Raw genomic sequence first — 16,315 nt, forward strand, 5'->3', positions numbered from 1 at the left:
TATAGCCAGCTTCAGGCAAAGCATGCAGCAGTGTTCTTGCAGTGTGAGCCAGAGTAGCAGCCATAGTTCCCCAGTCAAGCACCTAAACACTAACCCAGGTCTACGGTCTCCATCAGGCAGCATCATCATCTGAGGGGAGAGGATCCACAATAAGAGGATCTGTGAAAAGGAAACGGGGGTGCACTCGGTGTCAGGCGTACACTTGGACAGCTTGCTGACTTCATATCGAATGCCTATGCTTGATGATTGCCAAAAAAAGGGCAAAAAAAAACAGAGCAACACAAACCTGAATAGACTAGACAGGAATACGATACAAATCCATTCTACTACAGTAGCGTTATCTGATCAGCTCAGGATGACCACACTGCTGAGGCGTGTTGTTAGAAAGGCAGGCTGGAAACTAGCTTAGTGAAGGTGCAGATTGGCCTAGCAAAAGTAACTACCCAACATATGATATCCCAATATCAGTATGGTGAAATTGTGGAAAAACTGAATCTGTACAAAAACAGCATGTTCAGTAATGTTTCAGGGCAAAAAAGGCCAGGGTTTTACTCTCTCTCAGACAGTCTTACTTGGTGTGTTCCGACTTATCTAGCCGACTTGTTAGAAATGCTCAAAAGAGATTTGTTTATTAGACCTGTCAATTGGGACTGATTCACGTTAAGACGAAATGGAATTCTCTGATTTGAAATTCAAGCACAAATTAAGCTGGCTGTATTCCATGACTAAAAGATTCCGCTGATATGATTTCAGGCTGATCCAATGAATTTTAATTCTTAATTATTTAAGTGTTTCAAATAGTTTGGGAAATATATGCTATATAACAACAATAAAATAACTGAAAAGATGAAACTGGATTGCCTTAGATTGGTATTTTGAAAGAACAATGTATTTACAAGACCCTTTGGAGTGTAGGCTTTATCTTGAGAACTTGGTAAAAATGCTTATTTCATTTGAACCAGGTATGGATATTTAAGTTTATTGTTGACATCAGCTAAAAAGTTTTATATGAATCAATGACCTACCAAATCTATGAATGACCCAAGCAGGCAAGAACATTTTGACATCTTGTTGACTTGGCATGACACCCACCCCCCACCCCCATTGAAAAAAAATGCCTAATAATAATATTAAAAAATACCTACCTAATTTGACTACCATGTGACTTGCCACTGGGATACTATGTCAACTGTATTCATAATTTACGACAATGACAAGGTAATGTTGTATTCTACAACCGGCATCCTTTAAACATTTTGGTTTTGTGTATCAGATTAGTATTAACCATATGAGAGCGCAGTGAAAGAAGTTACGCGTTGTCTTCATTAATTCCTGCTGGTCAATAGCATTGATCACACAGAAAGGGGGCGAAACAGGCAGTGGGTTGTGGGAGACGGGGGGGGGGGGGGGGGGCGGTTAGAGAGCGAGAGAGATTGTCGAGCTCCAGTCGAGAGGTTTGCCCGTAACTTGCAAACCGAAGTAACCGCCTGGGGTGCTCAGACCATTCAGCGGGACTGTCCAACGCGTGGAAAGGCTGTTACATCCCGGAGAGGACTGCTCAATTGACGACCGCAAAGATGATTGCAACCACGCAACAAAACATGACAACAGACCATGTAAGATAGCATTTTTATTTGACTTGTCTCAGCTCCTCATGTTCTGTGGATTCTCGGTTTCTGCGCAAAAGGAAAAAATACCATCTTTTTAAACTCCGTGGTCGTGCCTGTGGATGTTCACAGACACGCGTTTTTGTTGTCACCATTCATCGTAATATGCTCATGATTGTTGCCTCTCCTAAGGTTTCAATTCATTGGTCCATTGTTTATCGATTTAGATTGGAATAGTTCCCCTGAAAGCGTTCTCATTCATAGTTTCAAAGAAACAATCAATAACCTATTCCCTCTAATCTCAATTCCAATTTACCGTAGACTGCAGTGTCAATGGATTAGGCTACTTCTGTATGCTCAATGCAGCTATTTATTGATTTCAAGCTACAGTTCTCTCAGATAAAATCTCCGGATGTTTATTGAATATTGTAGTAAATCTCCCTCCAAAGCTTTCGGTCACTCATGTCATAACTTTGTTGTTGATTTTTTTTTCTTCTAAAAGAACACCTCGTGGATTAATCCTTTACCCCAATATTTTAAAACGTTTTTAAAAGCTTACAGGGAGACACCAGTGCAAAAGGCAAATGGTGTGTCTCCCACCAAAACGGTGCGCAATTGTTTTTTGAGCCTCAATCCAAGCAATATATGCATTCATGTTAACAGGTATTGGCATAGCTGTTATGAGCGTAACCACATGCATCCATTAGAAATGTTCAAGTATTTGAAAAACAAAATGAGAAGTGGATGACATAAACAAATCCACATTTCCTTGTGCTGTAGGTGTGAGCCAAGGTTATGTGTCTTTTGTTGATATACATTGATAGGCTATCTGGAATATTCAAAATGTGCAAACAGGTCAAATATTGGAATGTGACATTTCCATTAGAGATTTACTAATTCATTTCGTGTCACTGGGTAGTCCCTTACTAAATAATAAACAAACCAAAGCGATTGACAGACATTTGGGCCACGTGAACTTTGCATATGTCATTTATATTTTATATGTCATATGACATATTTGCCTTGCAGATGTCTCCCTCTGCCTCTTTAAATATCCCCTGGAAGCCTTTCTGGTGAAGTCTAAACAACTTTTTGTATGTCACGTGATGTCAGTGGCAGGCTCGCTCAGCAACAGAACTGCTGACACCCAGAAAGTGTCATGGTGACTAAATGTTATTGTTGTTGTCTGCACATTAGTTTGAAAAGAGGGTGAGATAGACTGGAATAACACAGTTATTTCACAGCTTTATCCAGATGACAGCAGGGGTCTCAATACTGAGTATATGGGTGTCTCAGTTGGAAGGTCTCCATGCAATTTATTCTCATAAATTAATTTAACCGAACAATGTGTTGCTGCAGGGTGGCAGTAGGAGATGCATTTTTACTCACAGGCAATTCTCTGCTTCTCATTTCAGACCGCAGGCTTCAGTCTACCTGAGTAATTAGTTTCTTGCTTTTACATGGCTTCCTTGGCATTGTGTTTTATGACCGAAAGCAATATTGCCCTCAGTAATTTGGTTCCCCATTAGTAATCACTGAAGCTATAATGGATGGCAGCTCAACACAAGGAGACATATTTCTTCCTTCTCTTGTCACTGTAATCATTTTTATTCTCATTTGGTGTTATTTTTTATTCAAACAGATTTCCCAATTACGTTTGAACGAAAGACAAACTAGTGCACTAGATGTAGTGTGGTCAGATAGCTGTATTGTGTTCTGTTAAGGTGGCACAATAGAGGCACATTTGTTCATTTTGAATTATTTTATCCAATGCAGAACACTGTCAGCAGTCAGCAGCACCTCTAGAGACCCATGATATGAAGCTTTGTTGCACTCTCATTTCATTTAATCAGCTCACATCTCATCTTGGCCCTTCTCCTCTTTTGCTCTGTTGCTCTTTTTCCCCCCTCTCGTTTTTCTTCCACTCTTATGGTATCCTTAGCTGTCCGTTCCTGTCCTGCACTCTCCTCTCTCTGTCCTGTTCTCCTCATCTCTGATGTTATAATGCACCACTGTTTTTTTACCCTGCTTTTACTGAACATCATTCATTTCTATCTACTCAACATTATGAAAATTAGATGTGGATAAATATTGGTGGGAGGATTAAGCTTTCCTTTATATTTCCCACAGGATACATAAATATGTATGTTTCTCTAAAAGCAAAATTGTGCCATAATTGTTGTTGGTACACTCAGAAGACAAGTCATTAATCCCAATAATGCTAGTGCATGCAGTATTCATCCCACTCCCTCGTTATTATGTATTCTTGTTACTGTGGCATCTTTTCCTCACCTCCCTGCACTAGTGCCTATCAGAACCCTGTAGTCTGGTTCTGGTTCTGTAGTCTGGCTACTGTGGCCCATTTTCCTCACCTCCCTATCAGTATATCCGTGCTTCTTTGTCACCAGAGGCAACCAGCCCTGTGCAGGCTCCTTTCAGTCGTGTGGTTTTTTTAGCACTGAAATATAGTTATTGATCATACACATTCCCTCTGTCACGAAATTACTTTGTTGTATTTGATTAATGTTGATTAATTCAAACCATTCTTCATAGGCTGCTATTATTTATGGATGTCAGAGTCACTGATCGGTGCTTGAAGACCAGAGACATTTCTTGCGTTGGTGTTGTGCATTGTGCACCCCAAAGGAAAGCTGAGCTCTTCTTTTTGCTGTGAGAGTCTCTCAGTAGTCTCCGCAATTGTGTTCAGATTAGTAAGGGTCTGCCTCCCTGCTCTATTGCTGGGCTTGAAAGTCTTACCAAGAAGCCAGATTTAGAAACAACACAGTAAGCCATCACCCTCTGAGGATAGACTACTCAGCCATAAAATGTGTCATAGTGATAGATTTTCTTCACTTTTTAATAGTTTGTTTGGAGGGCAACACCACTTTTACTTTCTGTGGTGTCAGTTCAGAAGTACAAGGAAATCTTTCCAATTAAAGTGAGCATATTGCAGACGATGCAGTATTCTGATGGATGACACTGAATGAGATCGGCTGAGGCCATGTTGCTCAATACTGTCGCATTCTGAATACTGCATGAGAGGTGTCTTTAGGAAAGACTAAAAGCACCACTTTCGTATGCGTGTGCAGCTCTGAACAGGTTGTCTTGTGAAATACAGTGCTTTTTACTGTGTACACCGCTCTGACTCTGCGTCTAAATGGAGATACTGTCATGCAGCACGAACAGTGAAGTTGTTTCTTAGATCACTTGTGACCGGCTTTGTGTAAAAGCGAATAACTCTTGATGTAAACTGAGCCACTGTGAAATCTGGAATGAGAACTGAATGTTCTACAGCCTTGGGCTCTAGACTGTCCTTAGCCTCTTGAGGTCTCCACATTTCCTTTCCTTGTTACTGTTACATTCAATGATCTCTTGTGACTGTATATTTTTTATCATGTTGAGGATAGCGGCGCTTAATGCTTGTAATAGTGATTTTAAGCAGTAAATATACCAAAGGCTTGCACATGATGTGGATCCGAATTTTTTTGGGTCACAAGGAAAAATATTGCACAATGTATGTGACATGTGTGCCACAACCCTTAAATATGCTAAACTTGTGTCCACTTGATCGAACACAGGAACCTTGCAGTCATCTGCTTCCTCTCAAATTATTCAATGAGCTTATATCCTATTGTTACAGCTAGGGCTGTTTTATCTTGGGAACTAAAGCCCTGTATCCTAGCTAGGTGGGGAATTGCCACATAGGCGACTTTATGATATTTGGACCTCTGTACGATATTATTGTGATTCTCGTTGTACGATACAGCCAGTATTGCGATTTGATATGATATATTGCGATTCATTTTTCCCATATATTACGTTCGTATAATGGGAGTCTCTGCAGCCATCTTGGAATGGTAACTTTGTTCTTGAGGTCTTGTGCCATCTTGTGGACTTCTGAGGCAATGTTATCAGAGTAGCTGTACGTATGTACCAAAATAACATTAAAATCAGAATGTAAGAATATATATATATATATTCAATATAATAGTGTGCCAAAAAACATCGCGATACTACACTGTATCAATTATTTTCTCCCAACCCGAACACCAGCCAAGTTTTTAGATTAGACAGTGGTGCCAATCACCTCCATTTCATCCTCCATTTTTTCTGGTCAATTAGTGCTTTCGCACTTGAGTGGCTAAAGCCCGCATTTAGATTTAAAGACTTTGGCTGTCCATCATGCAGTGCTGGACAGTAGTAGTGCCTCAGCAAAGTGAATGAGGACTGCTGGAGGATAAAATGCTGAGATCAACCTTTACCTAAAGCAGATGGGCGGTGATAGAATATATCCACGTCACCCTGTCCAAGGGTGACTGTATAACTGAGCATTCTTTCGCATGACAAGTGAAAGACAAGGTGAGCAAGCAAGCAGAGAGAGAGAGAGAGAGAGAGAGAGAGAGAGAGAGAGAGAGAGAGCGGGAGAGAGAGAGGGTGAGAGGAGAGAGAGAGAGAGAGAGAGAGAGAGCGGGAGAGAGAGAGGGAGAGAGAGAGGGAGAGAGAGAGAGAGAGATAGCGGGAGAGAGAGCGGGAGAAAGAGCGGGAGAGAGAGCGGGAGAGAGAGAGAGGGAATGAATGTGACTGAAGCTGAGCAGAGGAGGGTTTCGCGGGGGCTGGCTGGTGCTCAGGCCACCTGTGTGCATTTGTGTGCTGTGCACATGCTGGGCGGGAAGCATGAAAGCCAGCAGCAGTGGGTTGGTCATGACACAGGAAGCCGGTGCTGCATGGCAGTGGTAATGAGGAAGCTGCAAGGGAGGTATCAACCAGCCCTCATGTGCTCTCCTTTTTCCTCCTGGATGCCAAACCCAGGAGAGGGGAATCAGCAGTGTCTCAGAGAAGCGCTGTTTTTACACCAGAAGCACCAAGCATAATTTAGATGAATCACACCAATGGCCACCATTGCCTTTGGCAGAAAAAAAGACAAGCATATGTCGAGAGCTGCAATATGCCCGCATAGCAGTATGCCAGTGGATCTCATTGGCCTCGAGGTCATTTCTCATCTCCTGGTTGTAATGTGTCCTTGCTGAAATACAATTACAAGGGGGAAAAATCTGCCATTTACTGCATTGAAAAGCTGGGACAAAACACAACCTGCGGTGAATGTGAATTACTTGACATTGTTTTCCACTCTCATCATTACATCATTGCTTCCGTTTGATCCATTGAATTTCCACTTTTGTCTCTGAGGTCTAAGGCTAGGTTTACACAGAGCCTGGATTGCCTGAGTCCAGAAACATTTTTGGATCCGGTAATTTTTTTAATCACGTTCACAAGGAGCCGTGTCAAGAAAAATCTGTGTGGCTTGTTAATGTCATCCCTTTCCTAACCAGCTTTTTAACAACATCGATTTAGTTTATGTTGTTGCTGTTATGAAGTGATGCAGTGGGGTTAATAAGGGTTCAGGCTGAGGTTGCGAGGCGGGGCGTGGGGCTTTCACGTGGGGCAATGACATCATCGGGTTAGAAAGTGTGCCGATCGGGAGTACACACGAACACGTTTTCACTGGCGGGTTCAAATCTACCCACTCTGGAGACCGGATTGAAAAGGTGGCGGATTCAGTGACCCAATCCGCCGGGTTAGTGTGAACCAGAAGCCGATCCGAACACATTTCTTTCCGGATTCAGGCAATCCAGGCTCCGTTTTTCCTTCACATGTCAATGTCTTATTGATGCTCCGTAATGAGATATGGAAGGGGCAGCTTGCTGCTGAAAGGAATTCAGCCTGCATACATGTACAGCATTAGGTAGCCAAGGCCGTCACTTATTCATCACTTCCAAGCTTTACATTTCTGGACTGAATACGTTGTGAAGCAAACAGAAAGCTGCAGGGGGTACCAGATAGCTATGCAGTTTCATTTATCAGCCCTAAATAACATTACAAAATTCAGTCCTGTAACCTGTTAAATCAAACCAATTTTACATCTCTGTGTACCACTTCACTGAACCAAACACAGGTCAGCAAATACCCCTCTAAAAAGTAAGGTTGCAAACTGCAACTCGGCTAATGACCTCCATTTTTCAGTCACCAATACGTTTTGGCACAACTGCAAATTTGGAGATGAATTATATGTTAATCAGCAATTGTGGCACAAGATCAATGGCAGTCAGTCATTGTAACAAGACATTGTTCCGCTCTGATGGCTGACGGATGCGCTTATCAAGGAAGCTGCAACAGATGCCATTCTCCGTTGATGCTCAGATGCCAGATGTTGACCCACTCTATCAACTGTATTAAATTAATGCCTATGAATTTGTTTCCCATGGTTCACCATACGTTACAAAATGATGCAAATAAAAGTCAACTCTGCATGCAGGGCTTTTATTAGTTACCCAGTTTCACTCAGGATGATTTATCATGTGTTTTTTTATGACCATAGAATGAGGAGACATGTGGAGGAATCCCCCCCACCCCCCACCCCCCAGAGACTAATTTATGAATCATTCACACCCCCTGTGGAACGTGCACAAAAGTAGCCTTGCTGCTATGGGAGTAAATTGAGTGCTTGTATTTGTGTCCTTAGGCTGTGGTTGCTTTACTGCTCGTACTGTCTGTTAACACTGGCCATGCAGGCTGCAATATGCGCATAATTGTAAAACACATAATCTCATCTTCCATAAGCCATAGTATCCTAGTTATAACCTCTAGCTTTAGAGTACAGTATGCTCAATATGGCCGGTTGTGCATGGAAGATGTTTTGGCTGTTCTACATGCATTTGTCACTTTTCTCAGAGCCCGGACGTTCTCCAGAGACACGTCATTATAATAACACGGCTGCCTTCTTGCGCTTGGCATTCCTCTTATAAATTGTTCCCAGTTGGATCTGCCTCTGTGCTCTTGGCATCGATCCTTCCCCTGCGTTGTTGCAGGGCTTATGGTTCCGCACGACTGCCGTGCGTTGTACAATATCTCACATAGCTAACGTCTGACACCTGTAGACGGGCCTCTCTCTCCTCGCAGAGGCTGCTCCCGATGAGGTGAGAGTGGGCGCCCACTCAGAGGCAGTTCTGCAATGCAGGAGCGACCAGCTGACTGACAGTTTCATTAGGTCCTCGTTCCGCTAGACCTTGTTGTGAGCGTGTGCGCCACTAATGGGAAATATGCTCGCCCTTAAGGCTCAGCTTTTCATAGGTTTCATTTCTTCATGACACTGGACTTGTGTGTGCTCAAACACTTCTCATAGGTTGCATTCAGGTTAGCTCAGGAGAGGAATTCTACCCAGCCCCCAGCTCCCAGCCACCCTGCTGATGTCTCATTTGCAAGTTTGATGAAACTCTGTCTCACTTCGCGCTGGAGTCTCCCTTCTCTCGGTTACGACAGAATGATCTTAATTGGGAACGGAGTCTAATTTCTTGGCTCAGGGGGATCCAGCAATCCAGGCTGCTACCAGCATCCGTTATGGGACACTCTTTCCAGCTCCTCCTGCAACTCATGCAAAGCCTAATTAGAGGGGATGTCTTCAAAATGAAAACACTATCTATGTGTAGTCAGCAGCAGAACTAATTGTGTTCATAGCTGCCTCTACTAATGCTTAAACTTAGGCCACTTTGTAGACTAAAGAAACAGTGTAGTGCTTTAAGTGATGCTGCTCTTAGGTCTGGAGGAGATGAAACTGTAAGGTAAGGCACAATGGCATAGAGCAGTCACTGAAGAGGAGTGTTGGCAGGGGGCCTCAGGTCTCTCTCTGGGTCTGGGGGTGTGTAGGATGGGGGGAGAAACATAGTTTTGTGAATGTCCCTGCTGACGTGGCTGACAGCGGTTTTAATTTGAGCATGTTATGAACCTTGGGCAAAGGAGATTTATTAAAGATGAGACCTTGGCCGGCGTCCAACTTGGCAACCACACAAGTTATAGAAGTACTCATCTTTCTGCTTGCTCCCAGCAACCATGCCAATGACTGTGAACTCAGTCACCAAATGAGAATTTTTTAACAAGCTTGCCCTAGATGGAGAAAGTTTTTTTTCTAATGAACTGGAAAATTAAAGCAAGATTAAATCCTACTTTTTTTCGGATAAAGATAAGCCACAGGCTTGTTTGGATATCAGAGATATCTTAGCTATGTTGAGCACTGCTCTTTGATCAGAGCAAGTTCAATGTATTAAATATGTATTACAGTGGTGTGGACAAACTCTGACACTGTGTTATTTGAAAAGGCTTGTTACAAGGCTGTACTTGGACTGTGGGGTATGAGCTGTGCTGCCCTACAACAGGGATTTGAGGATTTGAGGCAAAAAGCAATATACTCATCGAATCTCAGTCATCTCCTTTCAGAAGTTAGATATGGTCTCATGTCACATACCACAGTGTTTATGATCAATTTGGCCCACAGGGAGTTACGTTAGGGGCATGGTCTCGAGTGGAGTGGACCTTTGCCGGATGGCTGCCCACCTTTGCGTGTCCAGTCCAAAGAATTCACTTCTGCGGCTGGCTGTGGCCTACAGAGAGCAGTTACTTGGGGACAGCTGGTAATGCATGGCCAGCCCAGCAGAATGACAATCTGTCAGGCAGGGAGCTGGATGGATGCCCTACCCCCCCCCAGGGAGAAGGCGAAAGTGGACATCCATCTCTCAGTGGCCTGCTCAGGGGATGCGGATCTGTGGGCCCTGGATGAAGGCTGCTCTCTATGGGTGTGCGCCATGATTACCCTCCAACACTGCTTTGACTCATGTAGTTGATCGTTACAGGTGGCCAGGTTGTGGTGCTCGAAGTGAATGCTGTATTGGGTGCTGTGTGTGAGAGATGGAGCCTCCTGTGGGTGGATGGTATGTTCACTGTTGCCATGTGCCTGTTCTGAGGACGCCTTAACCCCTGCTTGAACTGTGAGAAGCTTTGTGCATGTTTGTTGAACATGTGTCCATTTGGCATGCGCCTGTTGCATGGGTGGCTTGCTTGAAGAATGGAGAATTAAAGTGCCAGTCATTTGAGTGGGTTAAGTGCAAGCTGGTTGGTGGATCGTGGATCCTTGGTGTCTCTCACAGACATTTTTCATGAACGTGAAACCATCTTATTGCTTCATCCTCCACCGTCACCTATGCCCCATTAAAGCTGCTGCAGGGGTAATGAAGTGACAACTTGGGGGAAATTACGCGCAAATGATATCAATCACATGGAATTAAATGATCATTTTGTCACTTTTCTTCTGCCTACTTTTGGGAATAGACACACGTCTATATCCCACAGGTTCCTGTCCAGACTGGGAGGGCTTGTTGTTCCCCTGGAGGCTCTCTGCTCTGATACACATGTCTCTGTGGCAGATCCCTACTGTGGGCTCAGGAAATGAAGCTGCGCTAATGTACTCTCCCTCAGCTGTGAAGTCTCCCGTGTATGTGTGCGTGTGTGTGTGTGTGTGTGTGTGTGTGTGTGAGTGTGTGTGAGTGTGAGTGTGTGTGAGTGTGAGTGTGAGTGTGAGTGTGAGTGTGAGTGTGAGTGTGAGTGTGAGTGTGAGTGTGAGTGTGAGTGTGAGTGTGAGTGTGAGTGTGTGAGTGTGTGAGTGTGTGTGTGTGTGTGTGTGTGTCTATTTTAATGTCTGACACTCATTGTATATATATGTCTGTGTGTTGTGCGTGTGTCATTTGGTATGTTGTTCACACACATTTCCTTTCTCCTGGGCAGGACATGGGGAGCTCAAGTGGACCACCACGGAACTGGAAGGGAATAGGCATTGCCATGGTGGTGATCCTGGCCGTCATGTCTCTGGTCCTCCTGGCAGTGGTCGTTCTCACACCTGGTAAGGCAGGGGGAGTGGGAGTGGGAGTGGGAGAGGCAGTATTGTGGGATAGATTAAAACGGGGAGGGCACAAGGGAGGGAGACAGAGGCAGAACCGGAGGGAGGCTAGAAGACGGTGAAAATGATTGGACTTGAGAAAGCGTTTGAGGGGATATGTGACAGAAATTGAAATGCAGGAGCCAGCCTAGAGACATGGTTGAGGGGAAAAGGGGGGAGTGGGATGGTTGTGTGAGAGCCAGTCAGATGTAGTGAGGGGGAGGCAATGGACAGGTGCAGAATACACAGAACAGCCGAGACCCTTTCAGACACCACAGTCAGAAGCACACAATCACCCGATTCAAAGGCATGGAAACAAAGGCACTGTCACCAATAAAGCTCAACAACACCTTATCCTTACCACCCACTGGGCTTTGGATGCACATGCATTCAAATACATTTCCAAAGTGTCAGGTAGTACAAGATACATAAATGGCTTACTTGTTTGTATCTCATGCTTTACTTTTCTTATTCATTTCAGATGAGTCTCACCTCTTATTACAGTCCCCCCTCACCATGGAGGACATTGAGAGCCGTGGATTCAAAGTCCATGACCCCTGTGTCAGCTGGCTGAATGGTCAGTGCCTTGAGGAGTAAGCAGTGTCTTGACCAGTGTCTGACACCAATTTGTGCGACAATCATGCCAAGCCATTATCCTCTGATTTAGCGACCTTATTTCTGCTCTTAATGTTTTGGGGATAATTGACAATTGCTGGCTCTTGTAAAAGACCTTACTTGGCACTCTTTACACTCTGAACTGGCTCAATGCTCAAAGCACATAATATCTTGCCAAAGAAGTTGCACATACTTTAAATTCAGTATTTACACATGAATATCACACTTCCTAACAGCAAGAGGGTTTCTTGTTCAGATCAGTAACTCATTTCATAGGAAATGGCTTACACAGCAATTGCTCTTTAATAGATTCTGACCCTAGTAGGCTACGCCCCTTGACCTTTACCCTCAATTACAGAGAACGAGGTAGTCCTGCGCACCAGGGAGGGACACGTGCTGACATACGACCTGCAGTCCAACCTCACGTCCACCTTACTGGACAACAGCACAGTGGTGAGTAGCAGCATGCAACATGGGGCAAGACTGTTTTAGGATGGGTAAAGAGATCGGGGTACCTGCACCGGCTTGCATTGATTTAGTCATATTGGCCGACAGCAGGACAAATGGGCCGGTCAATAGAGGCCTGCCCCGAGCTGCAGAGAGAATATGGAGTGCTTGTTAAACACTCTGCAGATGAAAAAAGGGATCAACCACGGTGAGGGCAGGGGAGAGAGTGAAAGCGTTCAGATGTTCACTGTTTAAGCCTCTACTCCCCCCCCCCCCCCGCCCTCCCCTCTGCCTCGTTCTCTTTCGCTTCTCCTCAATCGCCTTTGCACCACTGCCACCACATATGCCCTGCCGCTGTTCCCTTCCCCTCCTGGTAACATATGGCTTCAAAGAGGTTCCCTGAATAGGGGCTTCTCTTTGAACGATGCATCGCTGTCACTCGGAAAGAATTATGTGGGTCAGTGCCTGAGAGCCAAGCGTGAGCGTGCCTGTACTCTCCGAATGAGATGGAGGATCCGGGGGCTTGGCTTTCTCTCAGCTGCTCATTTTTATTGTCACACATTCTATCATTCGTTCTATTAAAAACCTCTCCAAGCCTCAGATTAAACTATCTGAACACCTTTGTCATTCTTTCCTCCTCAAAAGAGAACAGACAGCATAGGGTACCGTGGTGCACTGTTGTCTGTCTCTGGCTTCCTTACTGTGTGTGGCTGTGAAAGAACAATGGAACACTAACGCATTAACACTTGTTGTCTTTATTTCAGGATCCTGACTGCATGAAGTTCCAAGTGTCAGCGGATAAGAGGTTCATTCTTTCGGCGTATAACGTTCGTCCGGTAAGTTGTGTCCTACCACTAACTAGGGGTGGGAAACGCATAGTAACTCACAATACGATACTATCACAATTCATTGCCCGCGATAATGAGGGTATCATGATAAAGCGATTCTTTGATACTCATCAATCATCTGCAATGCATCAGGATATCTGTGTAAGCGAAGAAGGAAAAAAAACCTTTAAAAAGGCAAAAATCAGGAATAACGTATTTATTCACTACATTGTTGTGACAGTTTCACATCATTTGACAACTGAGATGAAACCATGTACAACAAAGTGGATAGAGTCAACCCTGGACATGGAGGTGGAGGGTAGTGATTCCCTGGAAAAACAGATAGGTTAGGTGAATTAATCTCAACCCTAGTGATGTCCTCAGACCTCTCCTTTCCTTGGGAATAGAAGACACATTTTATAACCTCACTTTCATATTTACTTTTCAAAACAGACTCAGATATTGTCCTCTGTGCCTTTGAATCCACTGAGCTTATTTATATGCCAACCCCGATGAAAGTCCTTTATGCTGTAAAATAGATTAAAGCACAGTCCCCTCTATTCCACATTGCGCTGGTGTAAATTCAATTGAAGCAGAACCCCTCCCCCCCCCCCCCCCCCCCTACACACACACACTGCAGGACGCCAGCCAAGGGATCAGTGAGGAAGTCGTGAGCTCCGCTCTCATCCACTGGTTAGGCAAGTCTGTTTGTGCTTTTATAGCTCCGCCGATAATTGTGGTACAGAGGCAGCAGACAGCACTAGGACAGGACACTGGACTTGTGCTGCTGGTGCTGCTGGTTCTGCTGGCGCTGCTGGTTCTGCTGCGGTGGCAGCCTCTGCAGCACTCCGGAGCGAAGCCGTGCACTTTAACGTTAAGCGCTGAGTGGATCATGGGGAGACGTGTGCAGCATGGAATATTCATAGAGAGTGGATAGATGTGGGGGGGATCTGAGAGGTAGGGGGGGGCGGTGTCAGTGGACGCCTGATCAGTTTGATGTAGAACAAATGGGTGGAGAGAGGAGGAGGAGAGACGTGGGAGTTTGGGTGGGGATTCTGAGGCTGTGAGTATCGTTCTGATGCGTCTGCACAGCATTTTAATGAGGTAGAACTACAGAGAGTGAGTGGCAGAGAGAGAGAGAGAGAGAGAGTAGTAGAGAGGAACACAGAGTGAGTGACAGAGATTGAAGGTAGTTGAGAAAAAGACAAAGAAAAGGGACCGAGAGAGTGGGACGGGGAGAGAAAGTGGCGTTCAGGGAGAGATCAAGAGAGCAAGAGAAAGTGGGGGGAGATGCAGCTCCTCCAGGACCAGGTGGTCCAAAGCCCAGTGCCTCATGGACATCACAGAACAGATAACAAGGAAAGCATCTCTCTCTTGGTGGTCTGCTGTATCACGGTGTGTTTTGTGGGGGGCTTATCCCTACACTGGCCCTACACCTCTGCAAATAACTGCATGCGTAATAGATTTGGCTGCCTCCTCTGGGGAGGGAGTAGGACGTCTAATGCGACAGTAATGGGGACATGCAGGGGAATGGAGAATGGAGGACTCATCCTTGGGATCAGTTCAGCCTTATTAAACAGACCCTCTGATATATTGCCCCAGTCTGTCACAGTTGGGTTTCTGTATGTGCGTGCTGAGTGTGAACACTATAATGCTGATGTAAGATGTAAGATGTAAGATACACACACAGTTGTAACCCGCACAGGTGCATACGGTTCCCTCAGCTATTCAATGTGAAGTTGCAGGCATATTAGAAGAATTTTGTGAGCATCTTTTTTTTACATAGGCTAGCAAGGTTTCTGACACATGAAATGGGGGTATAGGGACACAGTGTAAAATCAGTCAATGTACCGACCTGGTGAGACTAACATCACAAATGAGACAAATGAGACGTTGTAGTGAATACCCGTAGAGAGCAGAAGCAAGTGTGTGGGTGCTCTCTCATTTTGTAATGTAAGACTGTTTGTGTGTGTAGAAAAACTCTGTATATCATTTTCAGTGCTTTCTGCAGTTCTTCTGCTTTTGTATCTGCTTCGGTTGTTTGAACACTTGTTCACTCTCTCTTTCTCTCTCTCTCAAACACACACACACACACACACACACATTTCCTTCCTCCCTGTGATTTTTGTGTAGAGATGTAGGTCTTTGTATGGTCTGAATAAATCAGATAGGGATGTGTGTTTTGATTTATCGTCTTTACACTGTCTGTCAACAGTGCTTTTCGTCCTGTGGATAGAACTTTAAGCTGTAAACTGAATGTTGGCGGATTGTATACGTGTGTGTACGTACGTGTCAGTTTTCATGCTTTCTCTGAGCCAAGCTCCCCCATGTCATCTGTATGCAACTGGCGTAAGCGAATGGCTATGCTCCATCCTCTAAGATCTATTCAAAGCTGAGCCATTTTCCAGGTTCACAAGCCATGTATGTGTTGATGTGTTTATGTGTTTATGTGTTTGACCGTCTGTGTTTTAATCTGTACACACGTGGGTCCTCTCCCCTCTGTCACATAAACCCCACGCACAGCCCTCTCCCCTCCTCCTCTCCTGCTCCTTCTCTTTTTTCTCCTTTATCTCCAAGGTTTTTCTGCTGACTGTTGCAGTTTGCAGCGAGTTCAGGGAGCCGTATTGAAGGAGAGGATCTGAGTGAGTGTGGCAAGGATTGAGAAGGAGAAGAGGGAGGGAGAGAGAGCGAGAGAGAGAGGAAGAGAGAGAGACGAGTGTTGGGGGATGTGGCAGAGCAGGGAGAGGGAAAAAAAAAAACGATGTGATATCTCCAGTCGCCCTCAGATCACCCTGGTCTATCGAAATCAATCAAAGCCAGGATGAAAGAGGGAGCAGGAGCTGGGGACACACAGATATACAGTGCGAAGGAACTGCAAACGACAGAGAAAGAGATGTAGAGATGGGGGGACAGAGAAGAGAAAAGCAAGAGAGAGGGAGTAAGGGATGGAGGGAAAGGGATGAGTGGGCCATGTGTAAAATTGAAAAGCCTCTCTCTGGGATTGTGTATAGCCTAGGGGTTAGCGGGGCTTTAAAAGCAGCGTGGCCTGAGCTGCAGGA

At 44.8% G+C, this 16,315-nt stretch overlaps 1 protein-coding gene across 1 annotated transcript in view; it reads left to right on the top strand.

Annotated features, from left to right (window-relative positions):
• Nucleotides 1–1,577: 1,577 nt before the first annotated feature.
• Nucleotides 1,578–16,315, top strand: part of LOC308377033 (inactive dipeptidyl peptidase 10) — a gene marked incomplete at both ends in the record, with an annotated part of 30,168 nt that continues 15,430 nt past the window's right edge. The window contains 5 exons of the mRNA XM_080853574.1: nucleotides 1,578–1,616; nucleotides 11,217–11,331; nucleotides 11,849–11,944; nucleotides 12,341–12,435; nucleotides 13,194–13,265. Coding sequence (XP_080709700.1) covers nucleotides 1,578–1,616; nucleotides 11,217–11,331; nucleotides 11,849–11,944; nucleotides 12,341–12,435; nucleotides 13,194–13,265 — 417 coding nt within the window. The remainder of the gene's footprint in view (nucleotides 1,617–11,216; nucleotides 11,332–11,848; nucleotides 11,945–12,340; nucleotides 12,436–13,193; nucleotides 13,266–16,315) is intronic.

Source organism: Sprattus sprattus (genome assembly GCF_963457725.1).
Source record: "Sprattus sprattus genome assembly, chromosome: 16".
Taxonomy (NCBI): domain Eukaryota; kingdom Metazoa; phylum Chordata; class Actinopteri; order Clupeiformes; family Clupeidae; genus Sprattus; species Sprattus sprattus.